Source organism: Uranotaenia lowii, chromosome 3, assembly GCF_029784155.1.
Source record: "Uranotaenia lowii strain MFRU-FL chromosome 3, ASM2978415v1, whole genome shotgun sequence".
NCBI classification, from domain to species: domain Eukaryota; kingdom Metazoa; phylum Arthropoda; class Insecta; order Diptera; family Culicidae; genus Uranotaenia; species Uranotaenia lowii.
The window spans coordinates 328,162,403-328,185,398 of NC_073693.1; the positions used below are offsets into that span (position 1 = coordinate 328,162,403).

At 31.5% G+C, this 22,996-nt stretch overlaps 1 protein-coding gene across 2 annotated transcripts in view; it reads left to right on the forward strand.

Annotated features, from left to right (window-relative positions):
* The first annotated feature begins 9,790 nt into the window (after positions 1-9,790).
* LOC129758518 (glycerol kinase) overlaps positions 9,791-22,996 on the forward strand; it is a 33,718-nt gene continuing 20,512 nt past the window's right edge. Inside the window, exons 1-7 of one of the 2 annotated variants that reach the window (XM_055756033.1) lie at positions 9,791-9,867; positions 9,936-10,906; positions 19,495-19,753; positions 19,932-20,149; positions 20,212-20,538; positions 20,604-20,771; positions 20,831-20,922. In XM_055756033.1, coding sequence (XP_055612008.1) covers positions 10,838-10,906; positions 19,495-19,753; positions 19,932-20,149; positions 20,212-20,538; positions 20,604-20,771; positions 20,831-20,922 — 1,133 coding nt within the window. In that variant the 5' untranslated portion in view covers positions 9,791-9,867; positions 9,936-10,837. Of the gene's footprint in view, positions 9,868-9,905; positions 10,907-19,494; positions 19,754-19,931; positions 20,150-20,211; positions 20,539-20,603; positions 20,772-20,830; positions 20,923-22,996 lie in introns of those variants that run through there. The other variant, XM_055756032.1, reaches the window with a different exon arrangement.

The window sequence follows — 22,996 nt, forward strand, 5'->3', positions numbered from 1 at the left end:
GCATGTGTGTGCGTATGTGTCGTCGGAAATCGCACACAAACGCATCTACTGACAGTTGTGGCTTTTGGGACGGTTATTTGCGATAAGCATACACACAGAGACATCTAGCGGAAGTTGATAGAACCATGCCTAATTGACCAAAAGGTACACTGGAGAAAAAAGCGCATTGTTTTTAATTACGAATTACTTGTTTGGAATCAACCAAAAAAATCGGATTTACTTTTGAAATTCCGAAATGTTTCATGCAGAAACTCACCACGCATCCATTCGATAATTAATATTATTGGTTCTTTAATGATTTGATTGCCAAATAAGTGAATTTGAAACATTTGATGAACAAAAGATGTGAGTGTAAAAGCCATTTGAGGTTTTCATCAAATTGAATTAAATATCAATTTTAGAACGCCACGTTAGTCATCAAATCTTTGTAGGTTTGGTTTGTTGATCTCATTCGGTATCCGGACATTGCATATATCTCGCGTGAGCTTTAATTACGTCGTATCGTGCCCCACACAGAAAAATCTTAAGAATTCACAGAAAACTGTGGCAAAAATTATAAAAACCACTTTAAAGTTTGTGTTTTAAATATAGAATATGTTGTCCAGGCTACATATATTCTAAATGGAAAGAAGTTGCGACTAGTTTATGTCAGTTTTTGTATTTTTTTAATGATAAAACTGTTTGTTTACATTTTGTTTCATACGACGTAATGAAAGCTCACACGAGATATGTATAAAATATTATCCATTCTTCCAATGGAACTTCATTGCATCAAATGATTTTTAGCATGAATTAAGAAGAATTTTTCAGTAGCTTTTCAGAAGCAGTAATAGCACAATAACATGTGGGTATTAGGGTGACAGCAAAAGCCATAAAAATATAATAAAAACTATACCGAGTTCTAAGAAAAACGATAAAATGACAAAAAAGGCAAGAATACTCTACTTGCAAAAATTTTCTAAAAAAGAAAAAAAAATCAAAAATGATTTTTTTTTCATTTTTGCTATATAAGTAATTTTTAACATTTTTTTAAATTTTTGTTATTTTTTTCATTTTTTATTTCTGTTATTTTAGCCTTTCAAACATTGTCCCTTTTTTGTTGTGTTAACAACTTGGTTTAAATAATTGAAATACAGTTTTTCTTTTGGTCTTAAATTATTTTTGACCACTCTTGAAAAAATATGTCGAGGAAAGCCTTCGGTTTTCCGTAAAAGTCCCTTAGAGTCGATCTCAAGATCTCGATGTTTCATGATTTTTAAGTCATTTGCTATTAGAAACGTTGAGCCTTTAAGGCACTCCCAAATCAGCCACGATTGGGACTGACAGATTGAACTGAAATTTTGCACATGGTAGTTTTGGGCCAATCTGCCAATATGTGATCCGTTTTCGAAATTCGATGATGACATTTTCCTATACATTCATTGCCGCCCGAATGGGATAATGATATTTAATGTTATTAAAATACTGAAATTCTTCAAAGATTCGACAAACTTTTAAAATTATCTCTTACGTTACGTGCAACTTTATCTTTATTTCAAATTTCTTTAGGTTTTAACGAGCCAAACTCGTTCTTTATGTGTACAATTTTGTGGCTTAAATCTAGTTCATCACTTTTATTTTCAAGAGACTTTTTCTTCCGAAATCATTTCATTTTCTAACTATCAAGGGCTTCATAAAATTCGAAAAAATTAAGAATAATTTTAAAATTGAATATCATTGATATGATGCTGGCTGATTAATGGTTAATAGCTAAACATACTGTATCAAAACGCCTAAATATACAAATAAAAATTGAACAAGCAGCAGGACGAAAGAGCAGAGACCGATCTAAAATCCTTGGTTTAATTAGGCAATTCTTAAATATGTTAAAAAAAAAAATAATTCGAGCATTTATTGTTCTTTTGAAATATTCTGATGACATTATCTATATAAACCGATAATAAATCGACATTTATTCAAACCGAGAATCAAAAATAAAGTTCAACCATCGCACATGTTACTTAAATATTGGCATTTAAACCCCTCCGAGTTGCGAGTCTCTTATCGCCTGATTTTGATAATTCATACCAATAAATGGACTTCGATCTTTGATCGCTGTAATCTGTTGCAAATTTTGTGTTTTATCTTATCATCACCATCCACGTCAATTCCCCGGACGCATTCAGTCAGACTGTAATTGAGTTTCCAACTGAAAAAGGTTAAAAATAAGAGAACATTTCAAGTGCCATTTACGATAAAGCTTAGTTCTTTTAGAAATGGGACAGTTACAAATGCATGTATCTCAAAAACCATTCGTTTGAACGAAATACTTTCTATGAAGGAAAAGTAGGCAATGTTATGATATTTCATGAAAAAATTTGAAAAAAAATATTTACCGTTTTTTGTAAAAGAAATTTCTACTTTATTCTTGGTGTCTCCCATTGGCCGGCGCACACTTTTTTCTGTCATGGTATTGATCAGTTTCTCCAACTTATACTTTGTAAAATCTATATTTTAGGTGGCTTCACCTTCCTTCTTCAATTTCTGATACTTTTTGGTCCAATACTTCTCTGGAAACTGGAAACTGGAAGCATTTTAGTGGATACAGTTGTTTCGAAATGAACAAATTTGGTTATTTTTTATCACATTTTTTAACGTTTTTTTTCGGTACCGGTTTTACAGCTTAAGAGCTTTGGAACTATCAAAAAATGGCTGTTTGAGGTTGGATTTCAATGAGTCATCACTAGGCAACACTTTCAGCTTATCGGAGAAAATTGTTTTGGACATTTCAGCGGTCTACCCTTAGCTTTTCGTTTATTGAAAATTAAAAATGCTGGTATGAGACTTGCATTCCTTGATGATCCTTAACCGTTGTTGCCGATCATCTGCTTCACTCCAATGCTTGATTTGAACTTTGTGGACATTATTGACAGTGTTTGCATACTTATCCACCACATAAACTCAGTAATTCTTTGAATAATCAACGGTTTTTTCAGCTATTAATTTGAAAATGACGAATTTTAAAGGAATCTGTGCAAAAATTTTTTTTTCTTTTTCTCAAGCATCGTACATATCTCAAAAACGCGTAAATTTTAAATTTTGAAAAAAATAGGTCGAATAGTACTTTTTACAGGCAACAAAATGCTGTTCAAATTTTTAATATCCAATAACTAGTTAACGAGCTATTAGCAAATGAAAGTGTCCCATTTCTAAAAGAACTAAGCTTTACTCGAATAGTCATTCTTTTTTTTATTTAAACACTCTGAATCCAATTTGAAATCACTTTTTTTTTCAAAAACTAATTGACATTTTTGTGAACCAAAATATCTTAATTTGATTGGTTCAATCCGACAGAGGCTCGGCCGTGCCATCGATTCTTCATTGGTGCACGTTTTTCCTTACACCAGTTGTCGAATTTCATACATTTTTCCGCTCTTATCAGAAAACGTTATCCGTCGAGAATGTAACGGTTACAGTGCGCACATGCGCTTTGATATTCGTCAGATAATATCAGGCTGTAAATACAATGGTTCGATAAATTTGGTTGGTAGATTAAGATGAGAGCCAAAAGACGATTTATTAAGAAAACTTGAGAAACAATTTAAGTGATATAAGTTTTATAACAGACAAGGTAAAGAAGAGCAATTTGAAAAAAAAACATCTTTAGAGTTTAGGAGAATAATGGCAAAAATAACCAAAACTGATAAAAATGTCAAAGGTCAATGTCAAAAAATGAAACAATTACAAAAATGACAAGTGGCCATGAAAAAACACAAATTAAAAAATGACACAAAATGACAAAAAAAAAGGAAAAAAACAAAAAAAGAGAAAACTAGATAAAAATTTCATATGTCCATACAAAAATGCCAAAATAATGAAATAAAGGACAAAAATAACAAAACCGGGAAAAAGACAAAATTGACAAATTTAAAAAAGGACGAAAAAGACAAAAAAGACAAAAAAGACAAAAAAGACAAAAAAGACAAAAAAGACAAAAAAGACAAAAAAGACAAAAAAGACAAAAAAGACAAAAAAGACAAAAAAGACAAAAAAGACAAAAACGACAAAAAAGACAAAAAAGACAAAAAAGACAAAAAAGACAAAAAAGACAAAAAAGACAAAAAAGACAAAAAAGACAAAAAAGACAAAAAAGACAAAAAAGACAAAAAAGACAAAAAAGACAAAAAAGACAAAAAAGACAAAAAAGACAAAAAAGACAAAAAAGACAAAAAAGACAAAAAAGACAAAAAAGACAAAAAAGACAAAAAAGACAAAAAAGACAAAAAAGACAAAAAAGACAAAAAAGACAAAAAAGACAAAAAAGACAAAAAAGACAAAAAAGACAAAAAAGACAAAAAAGACAAAAAAGACAAAAAAGACAAAAAAGACAAAAAAGACAAAAAAGACAAAAAAGACAAAAAAGACAAAAAAGACAAAAAAGACAAAAAAGACAAAAAAGACAAAAAAGACAAAAAAGACAAAAAAGACAAAAAAGACAAAAAAGACAAAAAAGACAAAAAAGACAAAAAAGACAAAAAAGACAAAAAAGACAAAAAAGACAAAAAAGACAAAAAAGACAAAAAAGACAAAAAAGACAAAAAAGACAAAAAAGACAAAAAAGACAAAAAAGACAAAAAAGACAAAAAAGACAAAAAAGACAAAAAAGACAAAAAAGACAAAAAAGACAAAAAAGACAAAAAAGACAAAAAAGACAAAAAAGACAAAAAAGACAAAAAAGACAAAAAAGACAAAAAAGACAAAAAAGACAAAAAAGACAAAAAAGACAAAAAAGACAAAAAAGACAAAAAAGACAAAAAAGACAAAAAAGACAAAAAAGACAAAAAAGACAAAAAAGACAAAAAAGACAAAAAAGACAAAAAAGACAAAAAAGACAAAAAAGACAAAAAAGACAAAAAAGACAAAAAAGACAAAAAAGACAAAAAAGACAAAAAAGACAAAAAAGACAAAAAAGACAAAAAAGACAAAAAAGACAAAAAAGACAAAAAAGACAAAAAAGACAAAAAAGACAAAAAAGACAAAAAAGACAAAAAAGACAAAAAAGACAAAAAAGACAAAAAAGACAAAAAAGACAAAAAAGACAAAAAAGACAAAAAAGACAAAAAAGACAAAAAAGACAAAAAAGACAAAAAAGACAAAAAAGACAAAAAAGACAAAAAAGACAAAAAAGACAAAAAAGACAAAAAAGACAAAAAAGACAAAAAAGACAAAAAAGACAAAAAAGACAAAAAAGACAAAAAAGACAAAAAAGACAAAAAAGACAAAAAAGACAAAAAAGACAAAAAAGACAAAAAAGACAAAAAAGACAAAAAAGACAAAAAAGACAAAAAAGACAAAAAAGACAAAAAAGACAAAAAAGACAAAAAAGACAAAAAAGACAAAAAAGACAAAAAAGACAAAAAAGACAAAAAAGACAAAAAAGACAAAAAAGACAAAAAAGACAAAAAAGACAAAAAAGACAAAAAAGACAAAAAAGACAAAAAAGACAAAAAAGACAAAAAAGACAAAAAAGACAAAAAAGACAAAAAAGACAAAAAAGACAAAAAAGACAAAAAAGACAAAAAAGACAAAAAAGACAAAAAAGACAAAAAAGACAAAAAAGACAAAAAAGACAAAAAAGACAAAAAAGACAAAAAAGACAAAAAAGACAAAAAAGACAAAAAAGACAAAAAAGACAAAAAAGACAAAAAAGACAAAAAAGACAAAAAAGACAAAAAAGACAAAAAAGACAAAAAAGACAAAAAAGACAAAAAAGACAAAAAAGACAAAAAAGACAAAAAAGACAAAAAAGACAAAAAAGACAAAAAAGACAAAAAAGACAAAAAAGACAAAAAAGACAAAAAAGACAAAAAAGACAAAAAAGACAAAAAAGACAAAAAAGACAAAAAAGACAAAAAAGACAAAAAAGACAAAAAAGACAAAAAAGACAAAAAAGACAAAAAAGACAAAAAAGACAAAAAAGACAAAAAAGACAAAAAAGACAAAAAAGACAAAAAAGACAAAAAAGACAAAAAAGACAAAAAAGACAAAAAAGACAAAAAAGACAAAAAAGACAAAAAAGACAAAAAAGACAAAAAAGACAAAAAAGACAAAAAAGACAAAAAAGACAAAAAAGACAAAAAAGACAAAAAAGACAAAAAAGACAAAAAAGACAAAAAAGACAAAAAAGACAAAAAAGACAAAAAAGACAAAAAAGACAAAAAAGACAAAAAAGACAAAAAAGACAAAAAAGACAAAAAAGACAAAAAAGACAAAAAAGACAAAAAAGACAAAAAAGACAAAAAAGACAAAAAAGACAAAAAAGACAAAAAAGACAAAAAAGACAAAAAAGACAAAAAAGACAAAAAAGACAAAAAAGACAAAAAAGACAAAAAAGACAAAAAAGACAAAAAAGACAAAAAAGACAAAAAAGACAAAAAAGACAAAAAAGACAAAAAAGACAAAAAAGACAAAAAAGACAAAAAAGACAAAAAAGACAAAAAAGACAAAAAAGACAAAAAAGACAAAAACAAAAAAGACAAAAAAGACAAAAAAGACAAAAAAGACAAAAAAGACAAAAAAGACAAAAAGACAAAAAAGACAAAAAAGACAAAAAAGACAAAAAAAGACAAAAAAGACAAAAAAGACAAAAAAGACAAAAAGACAAAAAAGACAAAAAGACAAAAAAGACAAAAAGACAAAAAGACAAAAAAGACAAAAAAGACAAAAAGACAAAAAAGACAAAAAAGACAAAAAAAGACAAAAAAGACAAAAAAGACAAAAAAGACAAAAAAGACAAAAAAGACAAAAAAGACAAAAAAAGACAAAAAAGACAAAAAAGACAAAAAAGACAAAAAAGACAAAAAAGACAAAAAAGACAAAAAGACAAAAAAGACAAAAAAGACAAAAAAGACAAAAAAGACAAAAAAGACAAAAAAGACAAAAAAAAGACAAAAAAGACAAAAAAGACAAAAAAGACAAAAAGACAAAAAAGACAAAAAAGACAAAAAAGACAAAAAAGACAAAAAAGACAAAAAGACAAAAAAGACAAAAAAGACAAAAAAGACAAAAAAGACAAAAAAGACAAAAAAAGACAAAAAAGACAAAAAAGACAAAAAGACAAAAAAGACAAAAAGACAAAAAAGACAAAAAGACAAAAAGACAAAAAAGACAAAAAGACAAAAAAGACAAAAAAGACAAAAAAGACAAAAAAGACAAAAAAGACAAAAAAGACAAAAAAGACAAAAAAGACAAAAAAGACAAAAAAGACAAAAAAGACAAAAAAGACAAAAAAGACAAAAAGACAAAAAAGACAAAAATGACAAAAATGACAAAAATGACAAAAAAGACAAAAAAGACAAAAAAGACAAAAAAGACAAAAAAGACAAAAAGACAAAAAGACAAAAAAGACAAAAAAGACAAAAAGACAAAAAAGACAAAAAGACAAAAAAGACAAAAAAGACAAAAAGACAAAAAAGACAAAAAAGACAAAAAAGACAAAAAAGACAAAAAAGACAAAAAAGACAAAAAAGACAAAAAAGACAAAAAAGACAAAAAGACAAAAAAGACAAAAAGACAAAAAAGACAAAAAAGACAAAAAAGACAAAAAAGACAAAAAAGACAAAAAAGACAAAAAAGACAAAAAAGACAAAAAAGACAAAAAAGACAAAAAAGACAAAAAGACAAAAAAGACAAAAAAGACAAAAAAGACAAAAAAGACAAAAAAGACAAAAAAAGACAAAAAAGACAAAAAAGACAAAAAAGACAAAAAAGACAAAAAAGACAAAAAGACAAAAAAGACAAAAAAGACAAAAAAGACAAAAAAGACAAAAAAGACAAAAAAGACAAAAAAGACAAAAAGACAAAAAAGACAAAAAAGACAAAAAAGACAAAAAAGACAAAAAAGACAAAAAAGACAAAAAAGACAAAAAGACAAAAAAGACAAAAAGACAAAAAAGACAAAAAAGACAAAAAAGACAAAAAGACAAAAAAGACAAAAAAGACAAAAAAGACAAAAAAAGACAAAAAAGACAAAAAAGACAAAAAAGACAAAAAAGACAAAAAAGACAAAAAAGACAAAAAGACAAAAAAGACAAAAAAGACAAAAAAGACAAAAAAGACAAAAAAGACAAAAAAGACAAAAAAGACAAAAAAGACAAAAAAGACAAAAAAAGACAAAAAAGACAAAAAAGACAAAAAAGACAAAAAAGACAAAAAAGACAAAAAAGACAAAAAAGACAAAAAAGACAAAAAAGACAAAAAAGACAAAAAAGACAAAAAAGACAAAAAAGACAAAAAAGACAAAAAAGACAAAAAAGACAAAAAGACAAAAAAGACAAAAAAGACAAAAAAGACAAAAAAGACAAAAAAGACAAAAAAGACAAAAAAGACAAAAAAGACAAAAAAGACAAAAAAGACAAAAAAGACAAAAAAGACAAAAAAGACAAAAAAGACAAAAAAGACAAAAAAGACAAAAAAGACAAAAAAGACAAAAAAGACAAAAAAGACAAAAAAGACAAAAAAGACAAAAAAGACAAAAAAGACAAAAAGACAAAAAAGACAAAAAAGACAAAAAAGACAAAAAAGACAAAAAAGACAAAAAAGACAAAAAAGACAAAAAAGACAAAAAAGACAAAAAAGACAAAAAAGACAAAAAAGACAAAAAAGACAAAAAAGACAAAAAAGACAAAAAAGACAAAAAAGACAAAAAAGACAAAAAAGACAAAAAAGACAAAAAAGACAAAAAAGACAAAAAAGACAAAAAAGACAAAAAAGACAAAAAAGACAAAAAAAAAACAAAAAAGACAAAAAAGACAAAAAAAAACGACAAAAAACGACAAAAAGGACGAAAAAACGACAAAAAAGACAAAAAAAAACGACAAAAAAGACAAAAAAACGACAAAAAAGACAAAAAAAAACGACAAAAAACGACAAAAAGGACGAAAAAACGACAAAAAAGACAAAAAATAACGACAAAAAAGACAAAATAACGACAAAAAAGACAAAAACGACAAAAAAACGACAAAAAAGACAAAAAACGACAAAAAACGACAAAAAAGACAAAAACGACAAAAAAGACAAAAAACGACAAAAAAGACAAAAACGACAAAAAAACGACAAAAAAGACAAAAAAAAACGACAAAAAAGACAAAAAAACGACAAAAAAGACCAAAAATCGACAAAAAAGACAAAAAAACGACAAAAAAGACAAAAAAAAACCGACAAAAAAGACAAAAAAACGACAAAAAAAAGACAAAAAAAACGACAAAAAAGACAAAAAAACGACAAAAACGACAAAAAAGACAAAAAACGACAAAAAAGAGAAAATCATGACAAAAAAGACAATTCTTTTTCGGAATAGTACCAGATATCTCAATGATTCGTACATTTTCTAGTCATTTGACATCAAAATTGAAATTTCGTGTTCTTTTGGTGATTTTTGAGGGTCAAATGATTGCAACTTTGAGCTCTACAAAGCACCACTAAATGAAGTTCGACTGAGCTGGAACTTTGCACAGGACAGTTTTTTGGGCCAATCTACAAAAATATTGCACAAAGAAACATGAAAATTGCCTGAAGCACTCAGGAAAACTAGTGTGAAGAACCTCAGAAAAAAAAGGTTTTATGGTGGTTTTGTAAGACATTTTTATAAATTCTCAATATTCAACGAGGCTTTCCATCATCTGCCGGTGGGTTTTTTCTCCGAATTTCTCTCTCCTTTTGCCGGTGCCTGACATGACTACACCCGGACCAGCCAGACCAAAGCAATGCGAGAAAGACGACGATGAGAGAAAATAAAACTCCGTCGATATGAAACATCAACAAGAAAAAAAGTCCCTCACTCACTAGACTAGAGACTGCTGCGGCTAGTTCGGGGAACAATTTTGTTGTGTAAGCTATACGAAACGTGCAGAGCTGCAGTATTTTTCAAGTTCATTACAGAAATCAATCTTTTTCAGGTGATTACTGGGCAGTTTTGTGATATCGGAAGGCGCTTCCAGTTGGTGGAAGCATAGGATATGATTGTGTTATCAGTGAACAGAAAAAATTAATCATACTTCGTACTACATTGACACTTTTTTTCACTCTTTTCATTCATTTGTGTACACCACATAGTACCTTCCTCTGATAGCAAAGGGGTTGAACCTTTTCGCTAGTAAACTTTAGGTATGTACTCATGTAATCTAGTCGACGGTCGGATTTTCCGCAGTCTACTAGTGGCGCTGATCCTGAACGGTTTCGGATCGTGATTAAGTTTACAAACGTCGCCGCGCCACTCGGTCGGAGTTTTGTTTTTGTTCGAGCTGTGCAGATAATTTGCATATTTACTACCGGTTTCAGTGAGCTAAATCTAAATAGCAACCTGAAGGGGCACACAAAGTGCAATCAACAACAACGCACACAAACAGCCAAAGCAACATAAGCACATTTTGATGGGCTATGGGTTAAGTGAAACAGGAGCAAGAAAATTATGCAACGCATGTGATACCTGTGATAGGATAGTCCCTTTTCATTTCCTATCGGCGCAGTGACACGCATCAGTCGAGATACACGGATGTTATATGACAAATGACAAGTAGAAGCAAGTGATAAGCGTGACATCAGAACATCTCCTAACTAGTTGTATTTGGCAAATCACAGGCGTATTCCGGCGAGGACAGCCGGTATGAATCAGCGCGTGTGGTGTGGTTTGACTTTCCATGAATGAATTTGGTGGAAATTAAGAAGAAGGAAAAAAACGCTCCTGAAGAAGTATCAGTCAGTCAGCTGAGAGACTTGCTAAGCTTAGCGACGGCGGCGGCAAGTGATAGTGTAGTGTAAGGAAGAGACACGTTCCTATCGAAAAAAAAGAAGTGAAAAAATGGGCTCGACCGAACGTAGCAAGTTGATAGGCGTAATCGTCGAAGGGACCAATACGGCGAGGTTTCGGGTAAGTAAGAGGAAGTCGGATAAAAAATTCAAAATTTAAAATTAAGATTCAGAATTAAGATTCAGAATTAGGATTCAGATTCAGCATTCAGAATTCAGATTCAGAATTCAGATTCGGAATTCAGAAACAGAATTAAGATTCAGAATTCAGATTCAGAATTCAGATTCAGAATTCAGATTCAGAATTCAGATTCAGAATTCAGATTCAGAATTCAGATTCAGAATTCAGATTTAGAATTCAGATTCAGAATTCAGATTCAGAATTCAGATTCAGAATTCAGATTCAGAATTTAGATTCAGAATTCAGATTCAGAATTCAGATTCAGAATTCAGATTCAGAATTCAGATTCAGAATTCAGATTCAGAATTCAGATTCAGAATTCAGATTCAGAATTCAGATTCAGAATTCAGATTCAGAATTCAGATTCAGAATTCAGATTCAGAATTCAGATTCAGAATTCAGATTCAGAATTCAGATTCAGAATTCAGATTCAGAATTCAGATTCAGAATTCAGATTCAGAATTCAGATTCAGAATTCAGAATTCAGATTCAGAATTCAGATTCAGAATTCAGATTCAGAATTCAGATTCAGAATTTAGATTCAGAATTCAGATTCAGAATTCAGATTCAGAATTCAGATTCAGAATTCAGATTCAGAATTCAGATTCAGAATTCAGATTCAGAATTCAGATTCAGAATTCAGATTCAGAATTCAGATTCAGAATTCAGATTCAGAATTCAGATTCAGAATTCAGATTCAGAATTCAGATTCAGAATTCAGATTCAGAATTCAGATTCAGAATTCAGATTCAGAATTCAGAATTCAGATTCAGAATTCAGATTCAGAATTCAGATTCAGAATTCAGATTCAGAATTCAGATTCAGAATTCAGATTCAGAATTTAGATTCAGAATTCAGATTCAGAATTCAGATTCAGAATTCAGATTCAGAATTCAGATTCAGAATTCAGATTCAGAATTCAGATTCAGAATTCAGATTCAGAATTCAGATTCAGAATTCAGATTCAGAATTCAGATTCAGAATTCAGATTCAGAATTCAGATTCAGAATTCAGATTCAGAATTCAGATTCAGAATTCAGATTCAGAATTCAGATTCAGAATTCAGATTCAGAATTCAGATTCAGAATTCAGATTCAGAATTCAGATTCAGAATTCAGATTCAGAATTCAGATTCAGAATTCAGATTCAGAATTTAGATTCAGAATTCAGATTCAGAATTCAGATTCAGAATTCAGATTCAGAATTCAGATTCAGAATTCAGATTCAGAATTCAGATTCAGAATTCAGATTCAGAATTCAGATTCAGAATTCAGATTCAGAATTCAGATTCAGAATTCAGATTCAGAGTTCAGATTCAGAATTCAGAATTAGAATTCAGATTCAGAATTCAGTTTCAGAGTATAGAATTCAAATTTAAAATTCAAATTCAGATTTACGAAAACAAACTGCTCAGCCTGGAGAGTTGCCACATTGAAACAACAAAACATGCAATAAACCTAAAAAAGACACCGAAAATACACATACATCATACGAAAACATTTTCAAAACCATTCAAAACATACGAAACTTAACTAAAACATAAAACTACCAACACAGAAACACAAATCCAACAACATCCAGAAAACAATAGCAAAGACTAGTTGTAACTGATCAAAGCAAAACAAAAAGTGAAAAGTAGTGACTATGGAAAATCGATGCCGCGGAAATTTAATCCAGAAAATAGGAGGAAATACGGATTTTTACACAGTAAGTCAGACAGCACTACAAAATATTGTAACAGACACAAATGACAGCTTTACTCTATCCGCCGAATCAAACCTGACAAGAAATACGACACATTTTAGGTAAGAATCAGTTAATTTTGTGAAGACTTTTTGAAATTTTGTTAACACACAATCAACATTACAGTCCCTGATGAGGATCCTATATGGATTGAAACGTTGGAACGTTAAATAAATAGTCGTTTTTGCAATTTGAATAGACTGAAAGCCGAAAAAATCACCTTAGATTTACAATCCAGTATTCAGATACAGAGATTCCGAGATGAGATGACAATTTTGATTCAAAATTCTGGTTCTCTGAAGATTTTACTCACCGTTAGCACAGAGAACAGACATACAAGGTCGAACAAATAATCTTCAAAAAAGTGTGTAAAATTTCAAATGCTTTGTCCGGAAAAATACGTTTAAAACTGACCTGAAACATTGCCATCTATTACGCCGTTCAAAAGTTACAAATCAAATTTTAAAGTGAACAGTTTTTTAAAAATGCGTAATCGTACACTTGATAAATTCAACACCTTCATAAATTTAATCATGTTAACTTTTATTAAAATTTAAGCTCGCTGTTAGATACTTTCGGACTCTTTGAGCGATTTAATATATGAACTTAAGTCGACTCTGCTGGATTTTTCGTGATCCAGCCCAAAAAAAATTTTCAATTAGTTTCTGTATTGGACGCTATCTCAAAAACCACTTGACAGATTGTCACCAAATTTTCCAAACGTACACATTACATTACTAGGTAGCTTTACTGAAAATTTCAACCAATTCCATCCATGCATTTAAGAGTTATTTATAAACAAAGTGTTGCTTTTTTTTTCTAATACACTCCTTAGTGAAAATGATCGAGTAGAATTTTATTTAGAAGCGTGGAGAGGCGGGATAAATACGCAAACTAAGGAGAATACTTATTTTCTCCAATATTCAAATACATGGCTGAAAACTATAGGGGAGAGTGAGGATACTTGATCCCTGGGGATACTTGATTCCTCCGCTATATCTCGAAACACTAAAGTCTTACAAATATCAAATGTTCCAGAAAAATGTGCCAAAAAGAACAAAACAACAATGCTGTTATCTCAAAAAATTTTAAAAATTCTATTGTTCGAGTTACCGAACTAAGTTTGAAAAATTTAACAAAATGTGATTTGAAGATCTTTTTTTATCACTTTAAAATGTTTCTCACATGAAAATATTACAATAAAAATATTTATTCCAAAATGTCAATCGTTAAAATATAGCTTGAACTTCATTATGACAAATTTTCAAAGCAATAGGAAGCTTCCAATTTATTTAAGAAGAAGTTTTCCAAAATGTATGTTATGGGTATAACAGGGCTGGTAGCGGTTTGACAATGAAATAGTAGGGACTTTAGTGACCAAAATTTGAAAAAAAGTGACCAAAAAGTGACTTTGAGGACCGAAAAAAGTGACCAAATAGTGACTTTGTAGAACGAAAAATTAACTTTGAAGTACAAAAAATGTGACCAGTCAGGCCCGTGCGATGGACCCTTTCGGGGGGGTTTTCAAAATTCAAATTTAGATAAAATTAATAACAATACTAAAAATAAACAATTGAAAAGGAAAGGGTTTTCTTACACCATTTGTCACTCATGTTCAACACAAAAACTAAAAAAAATTACTGATAAACAAAATTTTGGAAACTTATTACAATGAATGTTTCAAATTTTCGATAAGTCAAGAAAGTAAGAAATAAATTAGTTTCAAAAGAATTTCTTAGCAAATTTAAAATTAAAAAATATCTGAGTTTAAAATAAATGTCAAATCTTGTACAAAACTTAGCATGAATAGATGTTAGGAAAATGATAATAATTGTTAATTTTTATTCATCTAAATTTGGAATTCTTTTCCTCATTTTTAACTGGAAGTTTAGTGAGAAATTCCGCTGTAATTTTTTAATTTGAACAAAAACTATTTAATCACGATTTAAAATGTAAATTACCGATTACTGAATAAGAAATGAATTTTGAACAGAATTTATTCAATGTTTGATGTTTTAATTTAATTTTATAAAAAGAAGAATATATTAATAATTATTTTAAAAGTGCCAGTTATAGAAGCCAGACATAAAACCTTTAATAAAGTAAAATCCTCCATGTTCAACTACACTGACAAAGTAATGTTAGAAAATGATTAATTATGTGATTGATAAAAACTGATAAAAAATTAAAAATAATGAGTTCAAAACTTTTGTTATTAATATTCAAAGCACAAATCAAATACAAAGTTAGTTAACACTGCGTATTAAAAATTATTTTTAAAGTTGCTACTTAGAACAATTTTTCAAACTTTTTAAATAATTTTAAAAATCTTGATCGATCCAAAAAACATGATTTCATATAAAAAATATTAATAAAAAGTGTTTAAATTTTCAATCGCAGGTTTTTAAGCTTTTAAGTACAAGCTCTGAGTATTTTGTTTCTTTTGATTAAAATATTGGGTCCTGAAAGAACAGAAGGTTGAAATTATGTTTTATTATTAAAAATTTGAAGTTAAAGGCATATGGTTGAAGAACACGAAAATTCAGAATTTAAAAACAAGGAAACAATTGTTAAAAATATGTCTTAAAAAATTTAAAAAGTTTGATTGAAAAAAATCCGGCAAGTTGATTAGAAAATTGAAAAAAAACGTACAATAAAATTCGGTAAATTTATTTGAAAATTGAAAAAACAATATGAAAATAAAAAATATTAGTTTTTAAAAACATTTCAGGAAGAGTTTTTTCAATAAACATGTTTCACCATAACCATTTTGGTGCTTATTTTTTTAATTATTGATTTGGTAAATAGTGTCCTCAACTAGAAATTTCGTCAAATTCGGCCGAACACATTTAGTTTTGGTGATAAAGAGTTTATTACTAGTAAAATTGATAGATAACTGATTCTGGAAAAATGTCATTACAAGTATTTTTGACATCACAGCAGAAAGTGTAAAAAACTTGATTCTATTTAAAGCTCATTAATTCATATAAAACTTTTATTTCTAAATAATATGTTTTTGATTTGAGTTTTTGTAAAAAGAAAGTGCAGAAACTTCTCTAAAGATCCTCTAACCTCACTCGAAAAGCGGCGCGTCGAACTGCAGCAAGGTTTTATATTCGACACATTGACCAACCGTATTGACAGTGCTTACATTCTACAACGTGTTAACATTTATGTACCAACGAGAACACTTTGACAACGTAAGTTTCTTTCAATTCCTCACCACCGTACTGCCTATGGCCAAAACCACCCTATTGACAAGTGTTGTTAACTTTTTAATTAAGTGTTTGATTTGTTTAATTTTAATATGTGCAAACGTCGTTTTAAAATAGGCTTAAAAAGAATTTCCTAGTTTTTAAGTCATCAGTCTGTACGGTAATTAAACCAAAGACGAAATAAATAATAATAAATATAAAATCTGATAGAAATATTGCAAATTAGTTGAAATTACCGTTTAAATTCATTGCACCTAAAAAAATGTAATTTTTGTGGCCTTGTGTAAATTTTTACAACACTTTTTTTAAGTATTTAGAAGAACAAAAAACACGAAATAAAATTGAGTCTGAAATTGTTTTTTAAAGAATATTTCATATCATCATAACATTTGTTATGACATAAGAGATTTTTTTTCATAAAAAAAATGGTTCGTTTCAATCTCAGTCTTAGTTACACTTCTTAATAAATACCCATTCTGAAGACGAGATAGAATTTTGGTATATCAAGTTATGAGTTTCAATACATTAGGTTGATTGAACTAAAAATTAAAATCTACAATCAAAGTTAGTTTCAATTCATGAACGTCAAATAATGTCGTAGATCGAAATGTCTCAAGCCAAGGGTGATTCATGCCGAAATTCCGCCGGAGGCGAAAAAAATTTCTGACTGACTGATCAAGTAATTTACCGTTACTACCGTCAATATTAACACGCGCAATTCAAATTACTCTTTCATTGGTTTATTATCGGTGAAAAAAGTGACTTTTGGTGATAAAAGTGACAATTTTTCGGAAAATAGTGACTTTAGTGACCAAATGATGAAAAAAGTGACTTTTTAGTGACTGACCCAAAAAAAGTGACCAAGTCACTAAAAAGTGACTCGCTACCAGCCCTGGTATAACTGATCCCTAGAGTCCAAAATGATATATTTTTCTTCTGAATGGATCGTGATCATTGGTTATTATCATCAAATTAATGATAACTAACTAATAACTAAAATTTTTCCAGTAATTATCTGTTAAAATGGACTAAAAATACTGTATTTATATAAAAACCACAAAATTGCGCCTTAGAGTATGCAATGACTGTAGGGTAGTAGACAAACTTTTGAAATTGTCTTTGTCTGATACTTACAAATTGTAAAATCAGAACTTATATGGAAAAAATAGTTATCAGACCTATTATCTTCGGATTTTACAAGATTTTTGCCTAGAGTCAGGGCACCCTGCATAAAAGATCAAGTCTCCTTTAGTAAAGTATCAAGTCTTCTGTAACTTAAAAAAATATCACAACTTTTTTAGTCTCACGAAAATGCTTCTAGTTTATCTACGAGTTCATGTGTCGTTTTAACATTTAGAGCATATAAACTTGAAATTGCACGCTGTTAGAAAATGCAAAAGACGATGAATTGACAAATTAGAAAAGGGGATCAAGTATCCCCATTCTGCCTTATGCACATGAGCAGACATCTATTTTCTATGCATTGGAGCAATATGCGCATATTTATGCTCCAGGCTAGGCAAGTTTCACTTGCTATATCTTCGTATAATTAATTTGAAAATGATATAAACTGGTGATAACGTCCAAGCTAGAAATTTCGGCAAAATTTTAGATATCACACGTTTTTTGCATTTTTTTTTATCAAATCAGTATGAAGTTCTTCTATTTTCAAACATTCCTCCTAATAAATTTCCATGGCTTCATTTGGGGAATTTACACTTAACTCCGTGATGGCGTTGCACCACGTTACAAGCGTTCATAAACAACTGTAAAAATAATTCCTTAAATTTTTTTTTGTTTTTTTTTTTTTTTAATCTGATACGTTGTAGATTAGATAAAATGGTTCGCTGCCTTAAAAACGGAGTTATAACAAGCCAAGATCTACAATTGTCTCATACATTGTGATGGTTTTAGAAGTTGCTGAAACTCTACATAAAGCATTTAGTGTATTTTATTGACAATTTCGGGAGTCTCGTCCACAAAAAGTGCAAATTTTCGCAATACCATCTTTTTGTGATTATTCTTGATGATAAGCGAAACCATTTCCATTTGAAACAAGCGGGGTAATCGGAAGAGACATTTTTGAATGTTTGAAAATACTCTTTTTTATATAAAAAATACCTATTTTTCCTAAAGATAAAACATAGAAAATATTTAATTTATTGATTAAGTGTTGCATTTTTTTTAATATATTTTTAATTTATAAACTAAATTTAAACTTTCAAATCATTTACGCTCCAAAATGTAATCAACTAGGTCAAATATGGTAGAGCACTAAATAAGTTTTATCAGATAAATTAACAATAGAACCGGTTTGCCAGTGAAAACGTACGATGGACTTAAAAACCTCTGAAGCTCATTATAATGATATAAGGTTAAATTTATCCAAAACAATGGTGTGATTGATTATATTTAAATTGCCTTTCCATTCCAATAATAATATTCTGGTCGGTTGATTTTAAGTTATTTTTGTATTCGAACTTATTGAACACTAGACTGCCCCAAATTTGTATGAGAAATTTCAAGCTTGTGAAATGTTATGCGCTGCAAGCTTAAATTGATCCTAGGCCTAGTACAAGGTCTTATGCCAAATTTGGACCAGATCGGATCACGAGAAAGGGTCGCTCAACGAGCCTAAAGTTTGTATGGGATTTTGAGACATTTTGTTCGGGAGGAACATTATAATCCAGTTTTTCATAAATAACTTTGATCCCTTTCGGCCGATTTCTTTTGAAAACGGTTTAACTTAAAGCCTAAACTATGACAAATATTTCATCGGAAGACTGCATTTCAATTTGATTTATGATAAAAAAGTTATTAGACTTCAAAAATGGGGTAACTTTTTTCAGGGTGATTCATCACTGTTAATGCTGCGTCAAAATGTTCGAAGCAGTGTCTCTCATTAATGATGATGAATATCATCCTGAACAAAGTTACCGCATTTTTTAAGTCTAATAAATTTATTATCTTGACTCGAATCGAAATGCAGTCTTCGGGTGAAATATTTAACATAATTTATTTAGGCTTTAAGAAAAACCGTTTTCAAAAGAAATCGGCCGAAGGGGACCAAAGTTATTCATGGAAAACAGAATTATCATGTTCCTCCCGAACAAAATGTCTCAAAATCTCATACAAACTTTAGGCTCGTTGAGCGACCCCTTCCCGTGATCTGATCTGGCCCAAATTTGGCATGAGACCTTTAACTAAGCCTAGGATCAATTTAAGCCTGCAGCGCATAACTTTTTCAAATGTCGGGTCATGTGGGGCACTCTATTGAACACCCCTTACATTTTCTGAAATATTATAAACTTAAAAAGGTCTTGAAGTTCCCATATTGGCAGCATACAAAGCTTTAACGATTTCAGGGATCAAACATCGTCACTCTCCCCTCCCCTATTCAATACGGCAATATGCGGATTAACGAAAATTTAAGCGGTTAACAGAAAGTAATTCTATAATTAGAAATTTTTGCTAAAAAAAATTCAAGTGATAGTCCCAGATTCGGGGATTTTCGTAAACGTTAGAGTTCTGGAATCTTAAAAAAAACTATCCCTCTTTGTTCCCTTACAGATAATCAAATTGCCCAATTTTGAGGAGCTGTGCTCGCACGAACTCCGCATCACTCAGATCACACCGCGAGATGGCTGGGTCGAACAGAATCCGGTGGAAATCCTGGAAGCGGTACGTCTATGTGCCGTCGAAGCCTGCATCAAGCTGGAACGCCTGGGGTACCTGGTAAAGGACATAGCCGCCATCGGCATCACCAATCAGCGGGAAACGACGGTCGTGTGGGACAAAAATACCGGAGAGCCGCTGTACAATGCAATAGGTAGGTACGACGGAGGAAAAGCTATTTGTGACGCACGGAACGAATTCAGCTTTCGTAATTTACTGACAGATTAGGTGCTTTATCTTATCGATATGAGGCTTGATTAGGGCAAATTTTGTTTGAATGGAATCCACCCAGCTAATCACATACATATTTGATTTGATCTGCTTATTTCTAGTTTGGAATGATATTAGAACAAACTCAACGGTAGATAAGGTGCTGGCACGGTTACCTGAACAGAACCACAACCACTTCCGGTTGATCTCGGGATTACCGATATCGCCGTACTTCTCGGCTTTAAAATTGAACTGGCTTAAGGAAAATGTCCATGGGGTGCGGAAGGCGTGTCGTGAGAAACGATGCTATGCTGGAACCATTGACACTTGGTTGATCTGGGTCGGTTTCCCAAAATCTATCTCAATGAAGATTTCTAAAATTAAAATTTCCCTTATTCTCAGAACCTCACGGGTGGACCGAAGGGGGGAGCCTTCGTGACGGATGTTACCAATGCTTCCCGGACGTTGCTGATGAACATCGAAACCCTTCACTGGGATCCGTTGTTGATTAAAACGTTTTCGCTGCACGTCGATATGCTTCCGGAGATCCGTAGTTCGTCGGAAATCTACGGGCACATCAGGAATGACAGCGTCCTGGATGGGATCCCCATTAGCGGTATCCTGGGCAATCAACAGGCCAGCTTGGTGGGTCAACGGTGCTTCCGGGAGGGACAGGCCAAAAACACCTACCGCAAGGGATGCTTCATGTTGTACAATACGGGAACTAGAGTGAGTTCACTGCAAAAAACGAAAAAATCTTACAGCTTTATTAGAAGGGTAATTTTTTCTCCTAGTGTGTTCATTCCACTCACGGGTTGGTCACGACGGTGGCCTACAAAATGGGACCAAGGACGCCTCCGGTGTACGCTTTGGAGGGGTCAGTTGCCGTTGCCGGCGTAGCCATGAAATGGCTTCGTGATAATCTAGGACTGCTCAAGGATATTCCCACCGATTCCGAGCAGGTGTGTTTCTTTCAATTTTTTTCTTTTTAAATATTGATATTTTTTAAAATTATTCTCAGATTGCCGGAAGTGTTTTCTCCACTGGAGATGTTTACTTTGTACCTGCTTTTACCGGATTGTATGCTCCCTATTGGAGGAAAGATGCTCGTGGGTAAGTAATATTTGCTCTATTAAAATCTTTTTCGGTCATAACACTTTAGAGAAGAATAAGGGAACCAATAGTGAAGATTTTAAGCAAGAGTTCGCTAAGAATAACGGATAAAAGTCCGATATGATGACACAAATTTGTCATTGCACCCACGTTGTGCAATCCGTCGCATAGTATTGGGGTAGTATATAAACATTATAATATTCGGAAAAAATGAACACGCTTTTACCGACTATCCTAATTTACAAAAAAAAGCGTGCAGACATTAATGTTTACGATATAATTGCAGATCGTATCTCATATTTTGGCACCACAAATACTACGGCCATTATCTGGCCTGCGCCTTTATAAATCAAGTTGATAAGCGTCTAATTGAATTTTTGCCGCACCGCTTAAACACAAATCCTCGTGTCTTGAACACTTAGCGAATACAGTATCCGTCAAATTTTTGAAATAACTTTATTTTTTTTCCAATTTTTATATCGAATGCATTTCGTGCCACTTTGAGTAAATATATTAAAACATAGAGGTGCCTTCTTACCTACAGACTGTTCCAGAAATTATAAGCACACCTAATGTTAACGGTCATTTTAAATCGAATATTTTTTTCGAATTCTACTGGCTGCGTCCTTTTGTTTACACATTTCTGTTCGTTATAACAACAAAAAAACATTAAGTTAAGCCTAATCCACACTAAGCAGCATGAACTGTGATTTTTGTTATGAGACAGACTTTGTTGTCTGTTGTTGTTGTTGTTGGAAACCTCAGACGGTCTCAGTGTCTCCCGAAAAAATGGGAGACGCTGAGACCGTCTCGAGACGAACCGTCTCCTAGTGTGGACTAGGCTTTAGTGATTACATTTCAAAATGCGTGGTCTTACTCCGGAGAAGAGAAAAAGTATCGTGCACAAGTTGTCTACTTTGAGTGGAATATCATTGAGAAAAACGGCCACAGAAGAGGATGCGAGCGTCGGAGCGGTACGCTCAACTATTAAAAAATATGGTGAACCTTGTACATTTGATACATTCTGATTCAGGGATGCCTAAAAACATAATCCATCGGCTTCCGCTCGGGATGTGGCAAGAAAAGTCGGGACCTCGACGTCTAACGTGATGCGTGCTAAAGAGCGACTTGGGTTCAAGACGTACCGGAAGCAGAAAAAACCTAAAAGAAACCTAAATCAAGTCGCTTCTGTCAAACCAAGAGCCCGGAAACTGTATGATTCGATATTTTGCAAAAGTTCTGGGTGCATTATCATGGACGATGAAACGTATGTGAAATTGGACTATAAGACCCTTCCTGGGCTACAATACTTCAAATACTTCGGAACGGAGAAGGTTATTTTCACCGAAAAATTTGTCAAGACGGTGATGTTGTGACAGGCAATTGGCAAAATATCTAGCCCGTACGTCACATCGGAAACAATGAACACCCAGTACTATTTCAAGGGACGCCTCCAGAAGCGTTTATTGCCGATGATCAAGCAGCATGATGGACCCGTCATATTTTGGCCCGATTTGGCCTCATATCATTACGCCAGAGACACACTAGGGTGGTACCGGGAGTGAGACTTGTGGGATTCGCCGATGACGTGGTTCTCCTGGCATCGGGCCAATCAACCGAAGAGATCCAGTTACTCGCCACAGTAGCTATCGAGAAGGTGGAAAGTTGGATGCGCTCCAAGAACTTGCGTCTGGCTCACCACAAGACCGAGATGGTGCTGATCACCAACCTGATTTCAGCACAATCAGGGACGATCGCAGCTCTGTCGCTCATAGCAAGTCCGTCCTATTTGCGTTTTTGTTGAAATGAGAAAAACGGCATTGAAAAATCGTTAAAAAGCCCAACGGTAATTCGGCACTTGTATGCCTTTTTAATCAAAGTAATCAGAAGAATCTGTCACTGCAACGGATAATGAAAGATTTTCGCTTTATAAGGGTTATTTTTTTGTTTTGATTCTGTTGAAAATCATTTGCTGGGCCCTTATGGCTGTGGAACAGACATGCGATGATTTATGCCACATGAGACCGACGTGCGATCATTCGTTCGATGGGACAAAATTATGTGAGGTTATTTT